Source organism: Mus musculus, chromosome 7, assembly GCF_000001635.26.
Source record: "Mus musculus strain C57BL/6J chromosome 7, GRCm38.p6 C57BL/6J".
Taxonomy (NCBI): Eukaryota; Metazoa; Chordata; class Mammalia; order Rodentia; family Muridae; genus Mus; species Mus musculus.
This window is the reverse complement of record NC_000073.6, coordinates 4,355,947-4,381,089: the sequence shown is the minus strand read 5'-3', so window position 1 is coordinate 4,381,089 and position 25,143 is coordinate 4,355,947. Positions and strand designations below refer to the sequence as shown.

Below are 25,143 nucleotides of genomic sequence, written 5' to 3'. Positions count from 1 at the left end.
GGGTTGGTTCCTTTTGCTTTTGTCTTCACAGTATTTTGATTTTTTTCTATCTTTAAAATTTTATTTTTAAAATCATGGTCTTATGTATCTCAGGCTGTTTTGAATTTATTATGTTCAAACGAAGGAGAATAACCTTGGACTTCTGGTTGCCGGGACTACAGCTTGAGCTGCTGTGTGGTTTATGTGGCAGCGATGGAGCCCAGGGCTTTGTGCATACTAAACAAGCACTATCCCAGCTGAATTACATCTTCAATATACTTTCAGACTTGTCAGTTTTGATTTTCCTGTAGAATAGAAACCAGAAAACATTATTTAAAAACTGAAAGTCTGAAATGCTATGGATTATAAGAATAATGAGTGAAATGTATCTCAGTGGACGGGCACATACTCACCATGCACAAGGCACCCAGGTTCAATGTCAAGTACCTAAAACATGAATGAATAAGTTTTACTTACTTAATAAATAATAAAATATAATTATGAAATATACAATATAATAGACATAATTATATAATAACAAATACTAAAAACGACTATCATATACTCTTCTACTCCAAAACTCAGAATACTGTATACTGTTTCCAGTCTTTTGTTTTCCAATTTTTTATTAGGTATTTTCTTCATTTACATTTCAAATGCTATCCAAAAAGTCCCCAATAGCCACCTCCCTGACCCTGCTCCCTTACCCATCCACTCCCACTTCTTGGACTGGTGTTTCCCCTGTACTGAAGTATATAAAGTTTGCAAGACCAAGGGGCCTCTCTTCCCAATGATGGCCAACTAGGACATCTTCTGCTACATATGCAGCTAGAGACATGAGCTCTGGGGGTACTGGTTAGTTCATATTGTTGTTCCACCTATAGGGTTGCAGACCCCTTCAGCTCCTTGGGTACTTTCTCTAGCTCCTCCATTGGGGGCCCTCAGTTCCATCCAATAGCTGACTGTGAGCATCCACTTCTGTGTTTGCCAGGCACTGGCATAGCCCCACAAGAGACAGCTATATCAAGGTCCTTTCAGGAAAATATTGCTGGCATATGCAATGGTGTCTGCATTTGGAGGCTGATTATGGGGTGGATCCCCGGGTGTGGCAGTCTCTAGATGGTTCATCCTTTCATCTCAGCTCCAAACTTGGTCTTTGTAATTCCTTCCATGGGTGTTTTGTTCCTAATTCTAAGAAGGGGTGAAGTGTCCACACTTTGGTCTTCGTTCTTCTTGAGTTTCATGTGTTTAGCAAATTGTATCTTATATCTTGGGTATTCTTTTTTTTTTAATATTTTTTATTACGTATTTTCCTCAATTACATTTCCAGTGCTATCCCAAAAGTCCCCCATACCCTCCCCCCCAATCCCCTACCCACTCAGTCCCACTTTTTGGCCCTGGCGTTCCCCTGTACTGGGGCATATAAAGTTTGCGTGTCCAATGGGCCTCTCTTTCCAGTGATGGCTTACTAGGCCATCTTTTGATACATATGCAGCTAGAGTCAAGAGCTCCAGGGTACTGGTTAGTTCATAATGTTGTTGCACCTACAGGGTTGCAGATATCTTTAGCTCCTTGGTTACTTTCTCTAGCTCCTCCATTGGAGGCCCTGTGATCCATCCAATAGCTGACTGTGAGCATTCACTTATGTGTTTGCTAGGCCCCGGCCTAGTCTCACAAGAGACAGCTATATCAGGGTCCTTTCAGCAAACGCTTGCTAGTGTATGCAATGGTGTCATCGTTTGGAGGCTAATTATGGGATGGATCCCTGGATATGGCAGTCTCTAGATGGTCCATCCTTTTGTCTCAGCTCCAAACTTTGTCTCTGTAATTCCTTCCATGGGTGTTTTGTTCCTAATTCTAAGAAGGGGTGAAGTGTCCACACTTTGGTCTTCGTTCTTCTTGAGTTTCATATGTTTAGCAAATTGTATCTTATATCTTGGGTATTCTAAGTTTCTGGGCTAATATCCACTTATCAGTGAGTACATATCATGTGAGTTCTTTTGTGATTGGGTTACCTCACTCAGGTTGATACCCTCCAGATCCATCCATTTGCCTAGGAATTTCATAAATTCATTGTTTTTAATTGCTGAGTAGGACTCCATTGTGTAAATGTACCACATTTTCTATATCCATTCCTCTGTTGAGGGACATCTGAGTTCTTTTGAGCTTCTGGCTAATATAAATAAGGCTGCTATGAACATAGTGGAGCATGTGTCCTTATTACCAGTTGGAACATCTTCTGGATATATGCCCAGGAGAGGTATTGAAGGATCCTCCAGTAGTACTATATGCAATTTTCTGAGGAACCGCCAGTCTGATTTCCAGTGGTTATACCAGCTTGCAATCCCACCAACAATGGAGGAGTGTTCCTCTTTCTCCACATCCTCACCAGCATCTGCTGTCACCTGAATTTTTGATCTTAGCCATTCTGACTGGTGTGAGGTGGAATCTCAGGGTTGTTTTGATTTGCATTTCCCTGATAATTAAGGATGTTGAACATTTTTTTCAGGTGCTACTCAGCCATTCGGTATTCCTCAGGTGAGAATTCTTTGTTTAGCTATGAGTCCCATTTTTTAATGGGGTTATTTGATTTTCTGGAGTCCACCTTCTTGAGTTCTTTATATATATTGGATATTAGTCCCCTATCTGATTTAGGATTGGTAAAGATCCTTTCCCAGTCTGTTGGTGGCCTTTTTGTCTTATTGACAGTGTCTTTTGCTTTACAGAAGCTTTGAAATTTTATGAGGTCCCATTTGTCGATTCTTGATCTTACAGCACAAGCCATTGCTGTTCTATTCAGGAATTTTTTTTCCTGTGCCCATATCTTCGAGGTTTTCCCCCACTTTCTCCTCTATAAGTTTTAGTGTCTCTGGTTTTATGTGGAGTTCCTTGATCCATTTAGACTTGAGCTTAGTACAAGGAGATAAGAACGTATCAATTCGCATTCTTCTACATGATAACCGCCAGTTAAGCCAGCACCATTTGTTGAAAATGCTGTCTTTTCTCCACTGGATGGTTTTAGCTCCCTTGTCAAAGATCAAGTGACCATAGGTGTGTGGGTTCATTTCTGGGTCTTCACTTCTATTCCATTGATCTACCTGTCTGTTGCTATACCAGTACCATGCAGTTTTTATCACAATTGCTCTGTAGTACAGCTTTAGGTCAGGCATGGTGATTCCACCAGAGGCTCTTTTTTCTTGAGAAGAGTCTTTGTGATCCTAGGTTTTTTGTTATTCCAGATGAATTTGCAAATTGTCCTTTCTAATTCATTGAAGAATTGAGTTGGAATTTTGATGGGGATTGCATTGAATCTGTAAATTGCTTTTGGCTAGATAGCCATTTTTACTATATTGATCCTGGCAATCCATGAGCTTGGGAGATCTTTCCATCTTCTGAGATATTCTTTGATTTCTTCTTCAGAGACTTGTAGTTCTTACCATACAGATCTTTCACTTCCTTAGTTAGAGTCACACCAAGGTATTTTATATTATTTGTGACTATTGAGAAGGGTGTTGTTTCCCTAATTTCTTTCTCAGCCTGTTTATTCTTTGTGTAGAGAAAGGCCATTGACTTGTTTGAGTTAATTTTATATCCAGCTACTTCACTGAAGCTGTTTATCAGTTTTAGGAGTTCTCTGGTGGAATTTTCAGGGTCACTTATATATACTATCATATCATCTGCAAATAGTGATATTTTCACTTCTTTCTTTCCAATTTGTATCCCCTTGACCTCCTTTTGTTGTTGAATTGCTCTGGCTATGACTTCAAATACTATATTTAATAGGTAGGGAGAAAGTGGGCAGTCTTGTTTAGTTCCTAATTTAGTGGAATTGCTTCAAGATTCTCACCATTTACTTTGATGTTGGCTACTGGTTTGCTGTAGATTGCTTTTATATGTTTAGGTATGGGCTTGAATTCCTGATCTTTCCAAGACTTTATCGTGAATGGGTGTTGGATTTTGCCAAATGCTTTCTCAGCATCTAACGATATGATCATGTGGTTTTGTCTTTGAGTTTGTTTATATAGTGGATTATGTTGATGGACTTCTGTATATTAAACCATCCCTGCATCCCTGGGATGAAGCCCACTTGGTCAGGATGGATGCTCATTTTGATGTGTTCTTGGATTCGGTTAGCGAGAATTTTATTGAGTATTTTTGCATCAATATTCATAAGAGAAATTTGTCTGAAGTTTTCTATCTTTGTTGGGTCTTTATGTGGTTTAGGTATCAGAGTAATTGTGGCTTAGTAGAATGAATTGGGTAGAGTACCTTTTGATTCTATTTTGTGGAATAGTTTGAGAAGAACTGGAATTAGATCTTCTTTGAAGGTCTGATAGAACTCTGCACTAATCCCATCTGGTCCTGGGCTTTTTTTGGTTGGGAGACTATTAATGACTGCTTCTATTTCTTTAGGGTGTATAGGACGGTTTAGGTCATTAATCTGATCCTGATTTAACTTTGGTACCTGGTATCTGTCTAGAAATTTGTCCATTTCATCCAGGTTTTCAAGTTTTGTAGAGTATAGCCTTTTGTAGAAGGATCTGATGGTGTTTTGGATTTCTTCAGGATCTGTTGTTATGTTTTCCTTTTCATTTCTTATTTTGTTAATTAGGATGCTGTTCTAGTGAGTCTATCTTGTTGATTTTCTTGTTGAAATCTTGTTGATTATCGCGTTGATTTTCTCAAAGAACCAGCTCCTCGTTTGGTTGATTCTTTGAATAGTTCTTCTTGTTTCCACTTGGTTGATTTTGCCCCTGAGTTTGATTATTTCCTGCCGTCTACTCCTCTTTGGTGAATTTGCTTCCTTTTATTCTAGAGCTTTTAGGTGTGTTGTCAAGTTGCTAGTGTGTGTTCTCTCTATTTTCTTTTTGGAGACACTCTGAGCTATGAGTTTTCCTCTCAGGAATGCTTTCATTGTGTCCCATAAGTTTGGGTATGTTGTGGCTTAGTTTTCATTAAACTCTAAAATTCTTTTAATTTCTATCTTTATTTCTTCCTTGACCAAGGTATTGTTGAGGTGAGTGTTGTTCAGTTTCCACGTGAATGTTGGCTTTCTATTACTTATATTGTTATTGAAGATCAGCCTTAGTCCATGGTGATCTGATAGGATGCATGGGACAATTTCAATATTTTTGTATCTGTTGAGGCCTGTTTTGTTACCAAATATAAGGTCAATTTTGGAGGAGGTACCATGAGGTGCTGAGAAGAAGGTATATCCTTTTGGTTTAGGATAAAATGTTCTGTAGATATCTGTTAAATCCATTTGTTTCATAACTTCTGTTAGTTTCACTGTGTCCCTGTTTAGTTTCTGTTTCCAGGATCTGTCCATTGATGAAAGTGGGGTGTTGAAGTCTGCCACCATTATTGTGTGAGGTGAAATGTGTGCTTTGAGCTTTACTAAAGTTTCTTTAATGAATGTGGCTGCCCTTGCCTTTGGAGCATAGATATTCAGAATTGAGAGTTTCTCTTGGAAGATTTTACCTTTGATGAGTAGGAAGTGCCCCTCCTTGTCTTTTTTGATGACTTTGGGTTGGAAGTTGATTTTATTAGATATTAGAATGGCTACTCCAGCTTGTTTCTTCAGACCATTTGCTTGGAAAATTGTTTTCTAGCTTTTCACTCTGAGATAGTGTCTGTCTTTTTCTCTGAGATGGGTTTCCTGTAAGCAGCAAAATGTTGGGTCCTGTTTGTGTAGCCAGTCTGTTAGTCTATGTCTTTTTATTTGGGAATTGAGTTCATTGATATTAAGAGATAGTAAGGAAAAGTAATTGGTGCTTCCAATTATTTTTGTTGTTAGAGTTCGCATTCTGTTCTTGTGGCTGTCTTCTTTTAGGTTTGTTGAAGGGTTACTTTCTTGCTTTTTCTAGGACGGAGTTTTTGTCCTTGTATTGGTTTTTTTCTGTTATTATCCTTTGAAGGGCTGGATTCGTGGAAAGATATTGTGTGAATTTGGTTTTGTCATGGAATACTTGTGTTTCTCCATCTATGGTAATTGAGAGTGTGGCTGGGTATAGTAGCCTGGGCTGCCATTTGTGTCTTCTTAGTATCTGTATAACACCTGTTCAGGATCTTCTGGCTTTCATAGTCTGTGGTGCGAAGTCTGGAGTAATTCTAATAGGCCTGCCTTTATATGTTACTTGACCCTTGCTGCTTTTAATATTTTGTCTTTATTTAGTGCATTTGTTGTTCTGATTATTGTGTATCTGGAGGAATTTCTTTTCTGGTCCAGTCTATTTGGGGTTCTGTAGGCTTCTTGTATGTTGATGGGCATCTCTTTCTTTAGGTATGGAAAGTTTTCTTCTTTAATTTTGGTGAAGATATTTCCTGGTCCTTTAAGTTGAAAATCTTTATTCTCATCTACTCCTATTATCCATAGGTTTGGTCTTCTCTTTGTGTCCTGGATTTCCTGGATGTTTTGAGTTAGGATCTTTTTGCATTTTACATTTTCTTTGATTGTTGTGCAGATGTTCTCTATGGAATCTTCTGCACCTGAGATTCTCTCTTCCATCTCTTGTATTCTGTTGCTGATGCTCGCATCTATGATTCCTGATTTCTTTCCTAGGGTTTCTATCTCCAGAGTTGTCTCTCTTTGGGTTTTCTTTATTGTTTCTACTTCCATTTTTAGATCCTCTATGATTTTGTTCAGTTTTATCACCTGTTTGGTAGTGTTTTCCTGTAACTCTCTAAGGCATTTTTCTGTTTCCTCTCTAAAGGCTTCTAGCTGTTTGTTTACCTGTGTTTTCCTGTATTTCCTTCTTAAAGTCCTCCATCATCATCATGAGAAGTGACTTTAGATCTATTTCTTGTTTTTCTGCTTTAGATCCAGGACTTGCTATGGTGGGAGAGTTTGGTTCTGATGATGCCAATTAACCTTGGTTTCTGTTGTTTCTGTTCTTACGATTGCCTCCTGCCATCTGATTATCTTAAGTATTTGCTGTCCTCAATATATCTGATTGGAGTCTGTCCTTCCTATAATCCCAGTTGATTCAGGACTCCTCAGAGTCCAGCTTTCTCTGTGATCCTTTGCTTGTGGGCTCCTGTGATTCCGAGTGTGTTAGAGTTCTTAGCAGTCAAGTTCCCCTGAGACCCTGAAATACTGGTTTGACCAAGCTCCTTTTATCCTGGCATCCTGTTGTCAAAGATCCTGGGCGTGTTAGAGTGCCTGGAAGTGGTGTCTCCTTTGAGGAGCATGGAGGTGTCTAGTCAATGGTCCTAAGATCATGTGGAGAGTCCTCTAGGGACTGTGAGGGTGTCTGCCAACTCCGCACCCAAGATGACCTGGTGCTGGCACCAACCAGAAGGGACTTGTGCCCCTGGTCAGGCTGGTTTTCTGCTTCCCTAATGCTGTCTCAGGTCCTGCGCGATTGGATTGGAACAGATCTTGAGTTCCATACACAAGTGCTCCTAAGATCGAGTGGAGAGTCCTCTAAGGACTGTGCAGGTGTTCGCCAACTCTGTGCACAAGGTAACCTGGTGCTGGCGCCAACCAGAAGGGTTGTTTTCAGTCTTTATCTCACCTCCCATTGCATACTTCCTTGAATCTGTGATTCCTGATGCATTTCTGAAACTTTTCCCATGGTTCTCGTCTCCACATCTAATTCCTGGGGACAAGCACCAGGGAAGTGACAAATGACAAGTGAGGGTATTGGAGACAAGAGTCCAGGGAAGACAAAGTTAGGAAAGCAGTTGTAGAGTACCAGGGAGCTTTTCCAGTCACTCAGCAGTGGAAACTTCTTCATATTCACTTGCTTTGTGAGAAAATCAAGTCACAGAAATGTTTCATTATTTTCTTACAACTTATAGTTAACCCATAGAGTACTGACTTCTCTCCTTTTCTTATTTCTCAGGACTCTCTGCCACTCCCAGCCAGGTACCCACGGAAGAATCATTTCCTGTGACAGGTGAGTTCAGCAAATTCTTGTGGCCGGGGAATAAAGTTCTACTACAAATGTGTCTGAAAATACAGTCCCTGTCCTCAAGCAGTATACACCCAGGCTTAATAGGTTCAAGAAACATTTTGGTAAAAGCAATAGAAAGCTTCATGTGAAGACATTGTACTTAGGAGGGAAAAAGGCTCCTAAAGTACAAGCTAATAACTGGTTCTTTCATGATACTTGTTTAAAACTGAGATACACTTCATATACCATGTGTCCAATAAGATGGTTTTAACTGCACAAATACAAGCCAGCCAACCAACCAACCAACCAACCAAAAGTCAGCAACCACTCAACCAAGTAATCAATCAGGACAAGCATTGGAAAGATTTAGAGCTTATCTTAGTTTGGGTTTTATTGCTGTGAAGAGACCCCATGACCATGGCAACTCTTACAAAGGAAAACATTTTATTGGGGCTGGCTTACAGTTTCAGAGGTCTAGATCATTATTGTCATGGTGGGAAGCATGGTTGCATGCAGGCAGACATGGTGCTGGAGAAGTAGCCGAGAGTTCTACATCTTGATCCATAGACAACAGAAGGAGATTGTGTGCCATGCTAAGTGTAGCTTAAGCATAGGAGACCTCAAAGCCCACTCCCATAATGATACACTTTCTCCACCAAGGCCACAGCTACTTCAACAAGGCCACAGCTCCTAATAGTGCCACTCCATGGGTCAAGCATTCAAACACATGAGTCTATGGGGGTCATACCTATTAAAACCACCCCAGAGTTTTCTGCATTGTATCTACTACATATGATTTGAAAACTAGTCATGCATTCTCTCAGAAGTTAAACAGAGTTATCCTATGACCCAGTGATTCTGAAACTCTTGTGCTAGTACTAAATACAAATTAAAAACCTAAAAGAAAAGAAAATTGAAAACTTACTATCTTAGCTACTTTTTTATTGCTGTGATAAGACACCATGACCAATGTAACTTATAGAAGAAAATGTTTACTGGGCCTTACAGTATCAGAGGGTGAGTTTATGACCGTCATGGTGTGAAGCATGGTAGCAGATAGGCAGGCATGAAACTGTACCTGTAACTGAGAGCTTGCACTGTGAACAAGAGAGAGAGAGAGAGAGAGAGAGAGAGAGAGAGAGAGAGAGAGAGAGAGATTCTCCAGCAAGGCCACACCTTCTAATCCTTCCCAAACACTTTTACCATCTGGGGAATAGACATTAAAATATTTGAGCCTATGGGGGACATTCCCATTCAAACTCCTACACTTTTGTCCATACAGGTTCTCACATGTGGATGTTTATAACACCTCCATTCATACCAACCCCAAAGTGAAAACAACTTAAAAAGTATACCAGTTGAAAAATGGTCCAATTCTTTGAGGCCACTGGGCACTAAATACAGGGCTTTTTGAATTTATTAACCACAGTAGTTGGACACTATGTGACAGATGAAGGCTTTAGAGAATGCAGATGTCTCAGAAGGGATCTGAAGTGTGGGAGCACTTGGGATGAACTGTCATTCTATTTCCTTATAAAATTCTTGTTTGAAACTCTTAGAATCCTCCAGGAGACCTTCCATCTTACCCACAAACAAAATATCTACAACTGGTGAGTAAGTAGACATTTAAAGCTCAATACAAAAGTGGCAAGAGGATGGGTTTCTCTGTCCTACCAGCAAAGTCTATCTATAGCCATTTTTCATTGAATCATAATTTCATGTAGCCTTGGCTGGCCTCAAATACAGCAGAGGAGACGTCAAAGCCCACTCCCATAGTGATACATAATGACCTTGAACTGTTCCTCTGTTTGCTCCTCTTGTGTACTGGAATTACAGGCATTTGGCACCATATTCAGCTTATGTTGTGCCCAGGATCAAACTTAGGGCTCAATGCATGCCAGTCAAGCACTTTACACTGAGTTATCTTTCTGGTCACTATTTACATTATTACTTTTTTATGGCAGGTTACCACTATGTAACCCTGGCTGACTTCAACTTGCTATGTAGATCTGGTTACCCCAGAATCAGAAATATTAGCCTGACTCTGCTTTCCAATTGCTGGGATTAAAAATGGGCACTAGCACCCCTGGACCCATTTATGTTTATATACATAGCCAAAACACGATTTTATATCATTCTTATTTATTTAATTTTTTTACATGCAATATGCTTTGATCATACTTTTTCCTCTTTGCAATTCCTCTCAGATCATCCAAATTTTCATTGAAACCTATGAAGGTCAAGTGTGAAGTTTTTCAGTTGCAGCATTCTGTTAGTGCTTAGAAATATCAAAAATTTGTAGTATTCCATATTTTGAACTTCTAGCTTATCAATGCCAAGTATGCACTATTATTTATAAGTCAACCCATTGTATGGTAGTACCAATTCCACTGGACAGATGTGAAAATGGACTCACAGATGTTAAAATACTTCCGAGAGATTTCCTTATATAAGTGTTAGTCTGGGCAGTCATATCTGGGCAGCCTGACTCTATGGATGATGTAATGGCTATTTTTGTGTCAACTTGACACAGCTGGAGTTACCACAGAGAAAGGAGCTTCAGTTGGGGAAGTGCCTCCAGGAGATCCAGCTGTAAGGCATTTTTCTCAATTAGTGATCAAGGGGGAAAGGCCCCTTGTGGGTGGGACCATCTCTGGCTGGTAATCTTGGTTCTATAAGAGAGCAGGCTGAGCAAGCCAGGGGAAGCAAGCCAGTAAAGAACATTTCTCCATGGCCTCTGCATCAGCTCCTGCTTTCTGACCTGCTTGAGTTCCAGTCCTGACTTCCTTGGTGATGAACATCAGTATGGAAGTGTAAGCCGAATAAACCCTTTCCTCCCCACTGACTTCTTGGTCATGATGTTTGTGCAGGAATAGAAACCCTGGCTAAGACAGATGGTGTTCATAAATATCATGGCTTCTGCTTCACAAGCATATGAGCACGTGTGTCTGCCTCCAGTAGGGAGATGTCTTCATTCGTTTATACTTGGTCCCCTTTTTCATTCTTAGAAAAGCCTATGAATATCACTGCCTCTCCAGAGGGGCTGAGCCCTCCATTTGGTAAGTGATCTTGTCCATATCCACTTCCTTTGTATCCCATTTCTTCATGCAGACTATTTTCCCTTTACATGGAATCTATAGAGCTATAATTTTGAAGCCTTGTGCATAAAATGTCAAGGGAATTACAATATTAACATAGGAGTTCAGAATTTGTTGAGAAAATTTAGTGAGACAGTTGAAATTTTCCAAATAGTTAAATAAGGACATTCCTCATCTCCCTCACTCTCTTACAGCTATTTTATTTTATTTCATTTATTTTTGTTTTGTTTTTAATTTTTTATTAGTTATTTTGTTTATTTACATTTCAAATGTTATCCTCCTTCCCTGTTTACTCTCCGATAACTCCCCATCCCATCCTCCTCCCCTTACCACTCCTGTCCCCCTTGCCTCTACAGGAGTGCTTCCCCACCCACCAGCCCACTCCTGTCCCACTGCCCTAGCATTCCCTCATGCTGGGGCATCAAGCCTTCACAGGACCAAGGGCCTCCCCTCCCTTTGATGCCAGATAAGGCCATCTTCTGATACATATGTAGCTGGAGCTATGGGTCCTTCCATGTGTACTCTTTGGTTGGTGGTTTAGTCCCTGGGAGCTATTGGGGATCTGGTTGGTTGATATTGTTGTTCTTCCTATGGGGTTGCAAACCCCTTCAGCTCCTTCAAGTCTTCCCCCAACTCCTCCTTTGGGGTCCCCCTGCTCAGTTCGACAGTTGGCTGCAAGCATCCCCATCTTTATCGGTAGGGCTTTGGCAGAACCTTTCAGGAGACATCCATATCAGGCTCCTGTCAGCAAGCACTTCTTGGCATCAGCAACAGTGTCTGGGTTTGGTGGCTGCATATGGGATGGATCCCCAGTTGGGGCAAGTTATCCTTTTTAAAATAAGTCAGTAGTATAACAAGGTGTTGATTGTGTTAGAGGAGAGATTGTATTGGGATTCAGGAAAGGATCTCTGACAGCATCTCTGTATAGAGAATTGGACTTATTCTGTTCTGACCCCTGTTGGTGATGGTGGGGGTGATCATTGTAACTGATGGAGGAGAATAGAATCTCAAATCACGAATATGGAATCGGGTGTGGAGATGAGCCTTTTAACATCTGTTGTCAACTTTCTTTCCTTTAGGTTTTGCTCATCAGCACTATGCCAAGGGGAATCTGGTCCGGATATGCCTTGGTGCCACGATTATAATAATTTTGTTGGGGCTTCTAGCAGAGGATTGGCACAGTCGGAAGAAATGCCTGCAACACAGGATGAGAGCTTTGCAAAGGCCACTACCACCCCTCCCACTGGCCTAGAAATAACTTGGCTTTCAGCAGAGGGATTGACCAGACATCCATGCACAACCATGGACATCACCACTAGAGCCACAGACATGGACATACTCAAGAGTGGGGAGGTTATATAAAAAAATGAGTGTGGAGAATAAATGCAGAGCCAACAAGGTAGGATGGTGGGTCATGGGCTTTCTTGGTGCTCAATCAAGAGTTGAGCCAATGTCTACTTTGTTCTAAGAACTTTACACGGGATGGAAAAGTCTCTTCGCTGATATCTTGCACATTGTAGGTAACATGATAGATCTGTGCCTTTCTTCAACCTTCTCTAGCATGGGGTCAAGATTAATTCAGAAAATTCCTCTAGCATGGGGTCAAGATTAATTCAGAAAATTCCTGCCTCTCACAGCTGACCTGTTCCATCATTTGTGCACAGACTCTTGTTCTCTAATAGTCTGTGTTCCTCTGATAGTCCATGGCTTTAGCCTTTACCCTAACCTCATCTTAGGTCACAGTTGGATATGTCCACGTTTTAGAAAGGATATGTGCCTGCCCGAAAGTGGGGTAGGGTATTACTTTTTATTAGTATATAATCAATATGATCAGCATAATCTTGTTTTTGTTTATAGTAGGTATATTTCAAGATTTGAAATGGGTGCCTAAAACTATAGGAAGTACAAAATCCTGTACCCATCATGTTTTTTCATACTTATGTACATATATTTTTGCATTTTAAGGCCTTTAAAATAAGAGGTATCTGACTAGAATGTCTATGACAGTTGATCTGACAAACAAAATGGCTATTACATATTCATGAACAGGCAGGCAGTGTATAAACATCCACAAGGTTAGTTTACTTTCTGAAATGTAATAGTGTGGGATGCTATAAATTTTTTTATTACTATAATTTTCCCATTTAATATTTTCTTTTTTTAAAAAAAACTTTTAATTTTAGGTTTATTTATTTGCTGTATATCAATACACTGTAGCTGTTTTCAGACACACCAGAAGAGGGCATCGGATCCCATCACACATGGTTGTGAGCCACCATGTGGTTGTTGGGAATTGAACTCAGGACCTCTGGAAGAGCAGTCAGTGCTCTTAACCCCTAAACCATCTCTCCAGCTCTCCACTTAATATTTTCAACCTAAGGTTGATTACATGTGATGGAAACCATATGAAGCAAAACCATACATGAGGGCTTCCCTGTATTAGAAAGAGTCTTAATCTTATCTGAAAGGCCAGAATAGTCAAATTCAGAAAGATTGGAAATAATCATTTCTGGAAGCTGAGGATAGTGGAAGGGACTGCTGGAAATACTATAGTGTGATGAAGACTGTTTTGTAACCAGAAAGAGGTGATGGTTGCCCAATACTGTCAATGTGCTACGAGCCATTGAATGGTCCACTTAAAACAACTAGTAAGTCATCTAAGCAAAGCAGTTAGTGCCTATATTAGCTCATGGGAGAAAAGCTAAGAGTGTATTTAGTTCAAGGCTGGCTTTGTACTACATATGAGCCCATATCTCAAAAACAAATGCAATCTTATGTCTTCAGATAGCCAAACTGTATTGTGTATTTAAAGAGCACAGAATGATTTTGATTTTTTCAACAGAAAGAGATATATTACATAATATACATATGTGTTCCCCATATAAATGTACGATTTTAGTTTTATATGTGTTAAATATTGATTTCTGCTGCCACTTCTGGTTTTAGATTTTTTTAATTTAAAAAATATGTAACTCTTACAGAGTCAGAGTTACAGGTGGCTAGAAGTAGACCAATGTGGTTTTAGAAACTGAACTCTGGTTCTCCTGAAGGGCAGATGTATTCCTAACTGCTGAGGCATCTCTCCAGCCTCACCTGCTGCTACTTTCTATTCTTGACTTCACTTCCTGTCTACCGACCTCACTTCCTGCCTTATTTACTTTGGTCTTCCCTTGTGCAACAGCAGCCCTGCACATAGTATAGGTTGCCATGGTAGTCTTGTTGCTGTGCATTGGTGAATAGGAGAATTCAGCGAGTGCCCAGAAGTCTGGGTCAGGACTCTGGATAAGAGGTCCCTGTCATCTTCTAGAATTGTGGTTGAGTTTGACACAGGAAAGCACCCACTGATATTCACTATGACCTGCTCTTCAGGGACAGCTGAGGATTGGAAAATATGGCTTGGCTGATAGGAATCTATCAATGATGTTTGGAGGAGCCAATGAATGAAGTCAGTGTTCTGGAGAATTGTATAGGAACAGACACCCATAACCTTTGGTTATTTTCTTCAGGAACCCCCTTACCTACTCAGTTTCAATAAGCCCCTGGGTGCCTCCCTGACATGCAAACATGAATATGCTACTGAGTTGCTGAAGATATTGGTGAATTGTGGAAGGATGGTCTTCCTGTACGCCGTACCAAAGTACTCACAGTGAGAACTTCCTTCTTGGTTAACAATGTGAACAGATCCAAAACATGTATACATACATTTTCTGCAGTAGGGTAAAGACTGTGTTCTTAGAAGCCAGTAGTGGGAAGAGGCTGGTGATCCAGATAAATCAGTGTCATGAGAACAAGCATTGCTTTGCTTGTTCACCTCTGCACACGTGTACCATTCCTGTAAATAGCAGCGAGTCCTCTAGCCATCTCTCATCTTTGAGTGTGGTTTGCAGACAGAAGATGGGTATGAGAGTATGGGACAGAGGAAATATACCTCAAGAAAAATGAATTAACCAATAAGATGAATTAAGACCTCGGTTGAGGGGCTGGATAGATATCTTAGCAGTTAAGTTTCTGCTCCTTTTAAAGAGAACCTAAGTTTGATTCATAGCACCCAATTCTAGTGGCTCACAATGCCTGTACCTCCAGCTTTGAGGGATCCTTTATTCAGGTGTACTTGGACACATGTAGACAAATACACAAACATTAAAAAGACTCTGGTCAAAAGCTTATGTCTGGAGAGGTTATAGCCCCTAGTGTGTAATCTGCTACTGTTTGCTAAATGGTCATGCGGTCAAACTGCTATTTAAATTTTAAAATTTATTCTTGTAGTTAAGCTGTTCTTAACCTGGGACAGAGAAGGTTCTTGGGCTGCGAAACCAAAACAAAATTAACACCAGGCAGGCCCGTAATCCAGTGCTGGAGGGACGGAGACAGGGGGACTAGGCTCACTATGCAGTCAGTTTAGCCAAATCAGGGAGTTCTAAGCATAGAGAATCCGTCTCAAAAAGTAAGGTGAAGAATAGACATCAAACACTGACCTCTGACCTTCACATGCACATGAATGATCACACAAGCATACATCTCACACACACACACACACACACACACACACACACACACACACACTTACTTGGAAATATAACTCAATAGACAGTCTGCACCTACTGTGACCCACATAGATTGGATCTTAAAACCTTGACTAGAGGTGATGAAAGGATGAAGATAGATCGATTGACAGATGCTCATCTAGGAAATCAGGGATCAGGTGGATGCTTGCTACCACTGGGCGGGGGGTGAAGGGGGGTGGTGTAAATACTACTTCTAGCAACTTGGAACTTCAGCATGTTTATGAGGTACAGCACAAGGGAAGAGCTTAGCAAAGACTGGTGGGTGATCTCTGTGGGTCTCAGTCTCAGGTTGTAATGTTATGGTTAACATTAAAGGTTTTGATTACTATGCTTGAGAGAAAAAAAATATAAAAGCAAAAAAAAATGCCTCTAACATGTAAGCACCTAGCTCGTTCCAGCAGTACCCTAGTGGCCCACTTCCCCCTTTCCCAGACATTGAAAGGCTAGTCTTAAAATTTGATCTTGTAAAATATTCCATTTTTTCAAAATAGGTCAGAAGGTTAACTGCTATTTCTGCTTTTGCAATCAAGCTTTCTTACTTTGCTCAAAAGATGACTTGGACAACTGTAAGACATATATGTTGAAATAAGTCTTTGCGACATGTAGGCAGAATACACACAATCTTGTAGTTTTTGCCTTTATAAGCTCTGGGCTGGTAAGACTAAAGACTTGGGAATGGCCCGAGGTGCAATCCTGGCACCAGTCAGTCCAGGTGTCAGTTCTAACAAAAGCCTCTTTTCATTAAAACTCATTCTTGGCCATGGCAAATCTGATTGACCCCGGATTCATCACCTGAAATAGCCAGGGTGATAGAACCATTGGTGTTAGATTTACCCACACTGGTCACTCAATTGCACTTGAACTCTTTAGGAAAGTTTTGCCAGCCCTTAGGTAAGCCATAGCCAATCCTGTGGGGCTGAAGCAATGGAGTCCTGGACATGCCGTGCCTAGGTCAAGGATACACATTTCTCTCTCTCTGTTTCCTCTGCCCTCTACCCTCGGCTGTGTGTGTCCTTGGCTTTGGTCCCCAGAGCTGCAAAGAAAACATAAAACCAGAAGCCAGCATAGCCTTGTAGGGCTATAGAAATAGGTACACCCAAACAGTTGCCACATTCATTTCCTGCTCTGCATTCTCGCTGCTATCGTGTAGTGGTTTCTTTGGAGATAATACTTTCATCTTGTAGGGAATCTCATTAAGATGCAGGGTGTTCCAAAGGGAGGTGAACCATATCACACTGTAGGGCAGACCCTTTAACTCAGGAAGGAACCAACTCAGTGACTGAGACAGGTATACTAGGCCTGTTATTCCCCAAGCATATAGAATAGCGAGGATGCTGAGAGACACTCAGACCAGACTGGCCCCAGCTGCCTGGTAGAACCTCTCCAACCTGTCCAATGGCCTGCAAGTTGTGCAGCATGCCCCAAGTTGTCAGCTTTCTCGAGTCATTGCCCATGCTGGGACGGGCTTTGGTGACATGGCTGGCCTTTGAGTCATTGCCCATGCTGGGGTGGGTTTTGGTAATGTGGCTGCCTTTGAGTCATTGCTGCTTCTTAAAGTAATCCTAATAAAAAGCTCTGGTTTACCAAATTGGATTTTTGTGGTGTCCATACTTTGGTCTGTCACTGGTGCTCGATCTGGGTGTGTATCATTAGCATCTGCTCAGGAACAGTGTTTGTTTCATGTTAAGATTTGCTTTCAGTTTTGTGGGCACCCAGTAGTAAACACAGTTCTTCATGAATGCTTTCACTTTTATTCCTCAAAATACTAGTGATACAAATGTTTTACATTTACCATTGTTTAGTGATATGTGTGAGTTTTAAACATAGACCTGGGAAGGATAAGGACATTTAGCCCAGATACCAATAGGTCAGAGAGGGTGCCCAGAGAGCCTTCTTTCACATTCAAGGCCCCCTACCCTTTTGGAGGATAATGGCCTCAAAAAATGAAATTAGGGAAGGAAGGACTCTTTTTTTCTTAGGATCTACTTGGTCACTGGTAATGCTCAGTTGTAGATGGCTCTCCTTCATTTCTTGGATCAGCTTCTGGATACTGGGATACTCCATCAAATTTCAACCTAGGTTGAAATCGGAGGAGAAAAATGGTTTCTTGTTTCAAGAAAATCCATTTAAAGTTCTCACATGCCTTAAATGTTTCATGGGTCATTTTAATACTACACTGCAAGGTGGAATTACGTAGTGATATTTTAAGTCTTATTTTGGTATATGATAGATGGATGTGTGCCCATGCATGTGTTGGTGGAATACACTCTTGTAGATATTTGTAGAGGCTAGAGTTTGCCACAGGGATGTCTCTCAGATGATTCTTTAGCATAACGCCCCTACCCAACTTAGTTTTTTATATTCGTGTTTAGCTTACATGTATGTATGTGTACCACATTCATGCCTGATGCCTGATTTCTGTGGGGGCTCAGAAGAGGGCACTGGATCCCTGGAGCTGGAGTTACAGATGGCCGTGAGCTACTTTACAGGTGCTGAAGACAAACCTGGGCTCTCTGAAAGGGCAGCCAGTGCTTTTAACCTCTGAGCAATCTGCTCATTCCCAACCATCTTAATTTTTGAAACAGGGTCTCTCACTGACACCCTGGAACTTATCATTTTGATTAAGCTGACTATCTAGTAAGCTGCCAGAATATTTTTTTTGAAGTTTGTCTATGCTTTTATTTTAGATATTTTCTTCATTTACATTTCAAATGCTATCCCCAAAGTCCCCTATACTGTCCCCCTGCCCTGCTCCCCAACCCACCCACTCCTGCTTCCTGGCCCTGGCATTTCCCTGCACTGGGGCATATTATCTTCACAAGACCAAGGGCTTCACCTCCCATTGATGGTCAACTAGGCCATTCTTTGCTACATGTGCAACTAGAGACACAGCTCTGGGGGATACTGGTTAGTTCATATTGTTGTTCCTCCTATAGGGTTACAGACCCCTTTAGCTTCTTGGGTACTTTCTCTAGCCCCTTCATTAGGGGCCTGTATTCCATCTTATAGATGACTGTGAGCATCCACTTCTGTATTTGCCAGGCACTGACATAGCCTCACAAGAGATCGTTATATCAGGGACCTGACAACAAAATCTTTCTGGCATATGCAATAGTGTCTGGATTTAGTGGTTGGATCCCTGGGTTGGGCAGTCTTTGGATGGTCCTTCCTTCTATCTCAGCTTTGAACTTTGTCTCTGTAACTCCTTCCATGGGTATTTTGTTCCCCATTCTAAGAAGGAACGAAGTATTCACACTTTGGTCTTCCTTCTTCTTGAATTTCATGCGTTTTTCAAATTGTATCTTGGGTATTCTAAGTTTCTGGGCTAATATCCACTTATCAGTGAGTACATATCATGTGAGTTCTTTTGTGATTGGGTTACCTCACTCAGGATGATGCCCTCCAGATCCATCCATCTGCCTAGGAATTTCATGAATTCGTTGTTTTTAATTGCTAAGTAGGACTCCATTGTATAAATGTACCACATTTTCTGTATCCACTCCTCTGTTGAGGGACATTTGGGTTCTTTCCAGCTTCTGGCTATTATAAATAAGGCTTCTATGAACATAGTGGAGCATGTGTCCTTATTACAAGTTGGAACATCTTCTGGGTATATGCTCAGGAGAGGTATTGCTGGATCTTCTGGTAGTACTGTGTCCAATTTTCTGAGGAATCGCCAGACTGATTTCCAGAGTGGTTGTACAAGCTTGCAATCCCACCAACAATGGAGGAGTGTTCCTCTTTCTCCACATCCTTGCCAGCATCTGCTGTCACCTGAATTTTTGATCATAGCCATTCTGACTGGTGTGAGGTAAGCTGTCAGAATCTTGTTGACTCTGTCTTTAAGTACTGGAATTATAGACCTATATAGCCATGCCTAGCTTTTACGTAGGCAATGATGATTTATACTAAGGTCCTCATGTTAGCACAGCAAGAATTTTTCTAACTTACCAGCCCCACCATATTTGGTCTCATGTAGCCTTTGCTAGCCCTAAATTCATTATGTAGCTATTGATGGCCTTGAATTTCTGATCTTCCCCACCTCCACCTTTTTTCATTATTTATGCACTTTATGCCCCAATATTAGTCCCACCTCTCCCAGTTCTTGCTCAAAAAGCTCCTTCCCCATATCCCTTCTTCTCCTCTGAGAACAGGGAGGCCCTCCCTGGCTATCATCTCCTCCTGGTACATCAAGTCACACAGGACTAGGCACGTCCTCTTTCACTGAGGCTAGATAAGTAAGGTAGCCCAGTTAGGGGAACAGGATCCACAGACAGGCAACAGACTCAGGGACAGCCTCTGCTCCTGTTGTGGGGAACCTGCATGAAGACAAAGCTGCACATCTACTACATCTGTGCAGAGGTTTATGTTCAGCCCATGCGTGCGCTCTGGTTCCACCTCCACCTTTCAAGTTTACCATCGCAGCCAGTTTTATGCAGTTCTAGGTATCAAACTCAAGGTACACATTAGGCAACTACACTATCAACTGAGCAACCCACTCATCCCTGCATATTGATTTAATAGGGAAAAAAGTTATCTCTAGTGATACAAAGACACTGCAGAGTCATGGATCCTTCAGTCATTATATTTTGAACCAGGGTCTGTGAAACTAGGGCTCATCAATTGGCTATATTAAGCTCTATATCAAGTTTTGGGGAATCTGCCTATTTTTTGCCTCCCCAAAGCTGGGATTACAGACTTATCCCTTCACACACTTATGTGTGTTCTGGGGTTCTCATGTATGAGTAACAGGCACTTTATTAAGTAATCTATCTCCCCAGCCACATTTTTTTTGCATTATTTTGAGAGAGCATCTCATGCAAGAGTCTAGGAATGCTTGAGACTCCCCCTGTGAGCCCATGTATGGCAATCTTATCTCAACTTGCCAAGGTCCAGAAAACAGGCCTGAGCCCTCACACCAGGCTCCCACTTTTTTGGACACCATGTTAGACTTGCAGTTTGTTTACCCTAATAGACCAGTGTCTAACAATTGTGGCTTCTTGATCTCCTGTGCATTCTCTCTATGATTCTGTTTACCCACCAGTGCAACAGAAGGGTTAAGGAGAAGGTTAATATTGGACCAAGCACGGGGTCCCCAATAGAGGATTTAGAGAAAGGACTGAAGGTGGTTACAACCCCATAGGAAGAACAATATCAACCAACCAGATCCACCAGAACTCCCAGAGACTAAACTATCAACAAAGGTGTACACATGGCTCCAGCTGCATATGTAGCAGAGGATGGCCTTGTCAAACATCAATGGGAGAAGAGGTCCTTGGTCCTGTGAAGGCTCGGTAGATGCCCCAGTGTAGTGGAATCGAGAGCAGGGAGGTAGGAGTGGGTGGGTGTGTGGAGCAATACCCTCATCGAAGCAGGGGGAGGAGGATGTGATGGGGTGTTCCAGGAGGGAGGGAAACTGGGAAAGGGGATAACATTTGAAATGTAAATAAAGAAAATGTCCAATAAAAATGGAGAAAGTTAATATTCTTTGGTGACCATTGGATGTGGTGGTACATAACTTCAATCCCAGCATTTGGTAGGCAGAGGCAGGCAAATTTCTGCTTGAAGGTAGCTTGGTCTACAAAGTGAGATCCAAGGATATACAGAGAAACCCTGTCTTGAAAAATTAAAATATTATTTGCTGACTAAATGCCAATGGATGAAGCTGATTGCCAGCGACTGATGTCAACAGTGAACCATTCTGGGGCATCGCGTGTCTCACCACCACCAAAACCTCCATGTATGAAACACTGTGAAATCGGAAATAGTGGGATCACACCTGAGCATTTGCAGAGGGCAAATCTGAAGTTTCAAGACTTCACAGAATGTCTTTACGGCATCAGTTCCCAGGGCGTTCTGAGACAGGTCTAGAGTGTTCAGGCTCTTGTTGCTTCTGAGAGTCTCAGAGAAGTCTTGGCAGTTCAGTGGCGTGATGGAGCATCCACACAGCCTTGCAGTACTGGATCCTGTATACTCTAATACTCACTTTCTAGCCAAGCGGTGCTTTATTGTACACTAGGGGCATGACAGTTATGGGAGTTACCAACACGTTTCTGCTCAGATTTGAGTGTTGGAAAGGAGGCTACATGGTACGGTAAACAGGGTTGAAACTTTTCTCCTGGAGAACTGGATGTCATTTCACACACTGTCAAACGGAGAAGTATTTATAATTATATCTGTGTTGTTTTCAAGTTTATTCAGAGAAGCTTCTTTTTACAGTTAAGTGTGGATAATGAAGACTCTTATAACTGATCACAATGTTGAGGGAGTTTACAGGTCAGGTGGGGTGGGGGTGGGGACATCCACATGGAGACGGGGGTGGGGTGGGAAGGAGGTGTGGGATGTGGAGCAGTTGGAGAGTGGATGGGGGGCAGGGAATGGAATATGGAGTGTAAAAAGTGAATAAAAATAAAATAAAATTAAAAAAAGAATAAATGAAGTGCTCAGCCATAGAGGGTCATCTTCATCAACCTCTCTTTTATTATGGCTCAGGAAAACATCTTGTAAGAGGGGGTGAATAGACTAAGAGCTGGAGCGTGGAGAGGAACCATGTGAGACACTATCATTTGGACATGGTCTGACTGTTGCACACAGGAACTTGTAGCATCTGTAGTTATCTGCATGAGACCTGTACAGATCAAGCCAACCAAAATGTCAGCATAGATGAGCGCGGGGCTCCAGAGGCTCCAGTCCTTACTGAGGAGCTATTGTCAGTTGACAGAGGGAGAGTCACTTTGGAGATGAAAATGTGGTAGGTTGCCCATGTCCCCACACCTATGTGTATATGATAAGTATTCACACCTATGTGTATATGATAAGTATTCACACCTATGTGTATATGATAAGTATTCACACCTATGTGCATATGATAAGTATTCACACCTATGTGTATATGATAAGTATTCACACCTATGTGTATATGATAAGTATTCACACCTATGTGTATATGATAAGTATTCACTGGACTAAGTGGACTGATTAATACTAGTAATCATAGCAACAATAAAGGAACATGAAGTTGAGGGAAGATGGATTAGGCAGTTCCGGGAAAGACTGGGAAGTAGTGGAGGAATGGATCAAAATACATGGTATACATATATGAGAATCTCATAGAATAAAGTTACAGATAGAAGAAGTAGCTAATTAATTCAGCCAGTGCTATGGGTATCATCCTGTATGACAGGCACATGGGTGTCAGGGCTCAACAATGAGTAACAAAAGTTTCTTCTCTCAGGGAAAACAAAAATATTGTACTTTGTAGTATATTATGTGTACAAGGAAAGATTATAAAAGGAAAAGAGTATCTGGGGTACCAGATCAAGGGCCACAGGTGACATGAAAGAATGCAGAGAAAGAACAGCAGATATCTGGAGTAGATCTCCAGACAGGGAAAGGGCTCACACAAAGGCCTAATGTTGGCTTACAGGTATTATGTGAAATAGTATCAAGCTGAGCACGCTATATACATATGGTGAACGCAATCACAGCATCTACAAAACACGGGGCACGGAGGTGTATGTCAGTGGTCCCAGCACTTGGGAGGATCAGGAGACAAAAGTCCTCTTCTGCTACATAGATAATTTGAAGCTAGCTTGGGATGCGTGGGGGAAAGTTGATGACATATTGTGAGATGAGTGGTGGATAAAGGTTAAGTCTGATGACCTGAGTTCGATCCTTGGGACTCACATGGTAGAAGGAGAGGACACACCCATGTTTTGGAATGCTCTAACTCTCCCTCCACCACGAAATAAATAAGTATGGTAAATATTTAAATAAAGTTTGAGAAGAAAGCCCACAGTTGAAACAAAGATGTCCAAATATAGACCTGTATAAGGTCAACACATGCACCTAGATGTTGCTATGTTTGACCAGGTATAGGTACAAATTCTATATAACTGGAAGAAGGTTCCAAAATTTCAGAATAGACTAGACTTTGAAAGAAGAATGGATAGAAGATCACACACAAAGTGAGGAATAATCTGCTCAGAGGGACAGTTTATACTGAAGTTTTTAGGTAGGTGAGAAAGACCCATTCCATCTTAAACAAAGATCTCAATTAACTCTAGGGAAACAGGAAAATGGATATGTTCAACACAGGAAAAAGCTTTCCATCTGAGGTTGCCAAGTGTGCAGGAGGCAGAGAGGAGAGGCTGCAGAAGTGATCAAGTGATGGGCACATACATGATGACATGTATGCAGAATCACATATGTGGAATATCAAGATCATCTCAGGTCATGGGCTAAGTTTAGTCAATGCTGTTGAATGAACTCCATGTGGCAATTGTTGAGTTAATGGTTTGGCAAGTGTTTGAATAATAATGTTAGTTTTTAAAAAAAAAAATCATCATGACAGCCATGTTTTCCATAGACACACCTGTTTCCTAGAAGGCATAAATGAGATGATGCACAGAGGAGTTAGGGCTGACTGGTGTTGTGTAGGGATTTCCTCCGAGATAAAACATCCTGTCTTAGAGAAAAAAGCTCATTAAGACATGGGATGTTAAACAGAAGTGAAACAACAGGATGTTTAAAGCAGTCAGTGGTTCTTAATCTGTGGGTCGAGACCCTTTGCCAGGGGTTGGGGTAGGGTGGAGTGTCAAATGATGCTTTCTAGTGGTCACCTAAAACCATTGGAAAACACAGATAATTACATTATGAGTCATAGCAATTGGAAAATTACTACTTTGCAGTAGCAACAAAAATAATTTTATGGTTGGGGGCCACCACATGAGGAAGATTGAGAACTACTGCTCTAAAGGGAAGTGAATAATTTTATCCTGAAGGGAAGTTTCTTAAGCTCAGAAGTAAAGCCTAACAGCTTTAGTAACCCCCTGAAACTGACAGACACACTAGTCCCTTCCCTCACTATGCATATATAAGCAGTAAGGACTGCTAGGACACTCTTAGACTAGCTGAGTTGCCTGGAAGAGACAAAACAAACTTTCAATCAAAAGTAATTAAAAGCGATGGGAAGGACACTTCATACTCAAATGAAAAATCCAAGGTGAAGTTTCAATTCTGAATATCTATGCTCCAAATGCAAGGCACCCACACTCAAAAAAGAAACACTACTAAAGCTTAAATCATACATCAAACCCTACACATTAACAGTGGCAGACGTTGACACCTCACTTTCAGCAATGGACAGGTCATCAAGACAGAAACTTAACAGAGAAATAATGAAACTGAACTTGTGAATCAAATGAACTGAACGTATATCTATGAAACATTTTGTCCAAACACAAAATACACCACCTCATGGAATCTGACCATATATTCATTCACTAAGATCACAACAGATACGACAAAATTGAAATAACCTCTAATATCTTACCAGACAACCATAACAACAGAAACAGAAAACCCACATACTTATGGAAACTGAACAATTCTCTGCTCAATGATCACTGGGTCAGGGAAGGAAAAAAAAAAGGAAGTAACTAAAGACTTTCTAGAATATAATGAAAATGAAGGCACAGCCTACCCAAATTTATGGGACACAGTAAAGCAGTTCTAAAAGAAAAGTTCATAGCACTTAAGTGCGTTCATAAAGATTTTTTTTTGCAAACAAATGCACCCATTTATTCTTTCAGAAACCAGGCA

At 41.1% G+C, this 25,143-nt stretch overlaps 1 protein-coding gene across 3 annotated transcripts in view; it reads left to right on the top strand.

The window, feature by feature from the left end:
• The window catches only part of Gp6 (glycoprotein 6 (platelet)), a 34,999-nt gene extending 16,762 nt beyond the window's left edge, over nucleotides 1-18,237 (top strand). Inside the window, exons 3-6 of one of the 3 annotated variants that reach the window (XM_006539910.3) lie at nucleotides 7,827-7,880; nucleotides 9,437-9,487; nucleotides 10,886-10,936; nucleotides 12,055-18,237. In XM_006539910.3, the coding sequence (XP_006539973.1) occupies nucleotides 7,827-7,880; nucleotides 9,437-9,487; nucleotides 10,886-10,936; nucleotides 12,055-12,227 (329 nt within the window). In that variant the 3' untranslated portion in view covers nucleotides 12,228-18,237. The remainder of the gene's footprint in view (nucleotides 1-7,826; nucleotides 7,881-9,436; nucleotides 9,488-10,885; nucleotides 10,937-12,054) is intronic. The other 2 variants (NM_001163014.1, XM_006539909.3) reach the window with 2 other exon arrangements.
• The last annotated feature ends 6,906 nt before the right edge of the window (nucleotides 18,238-25,143 follow it).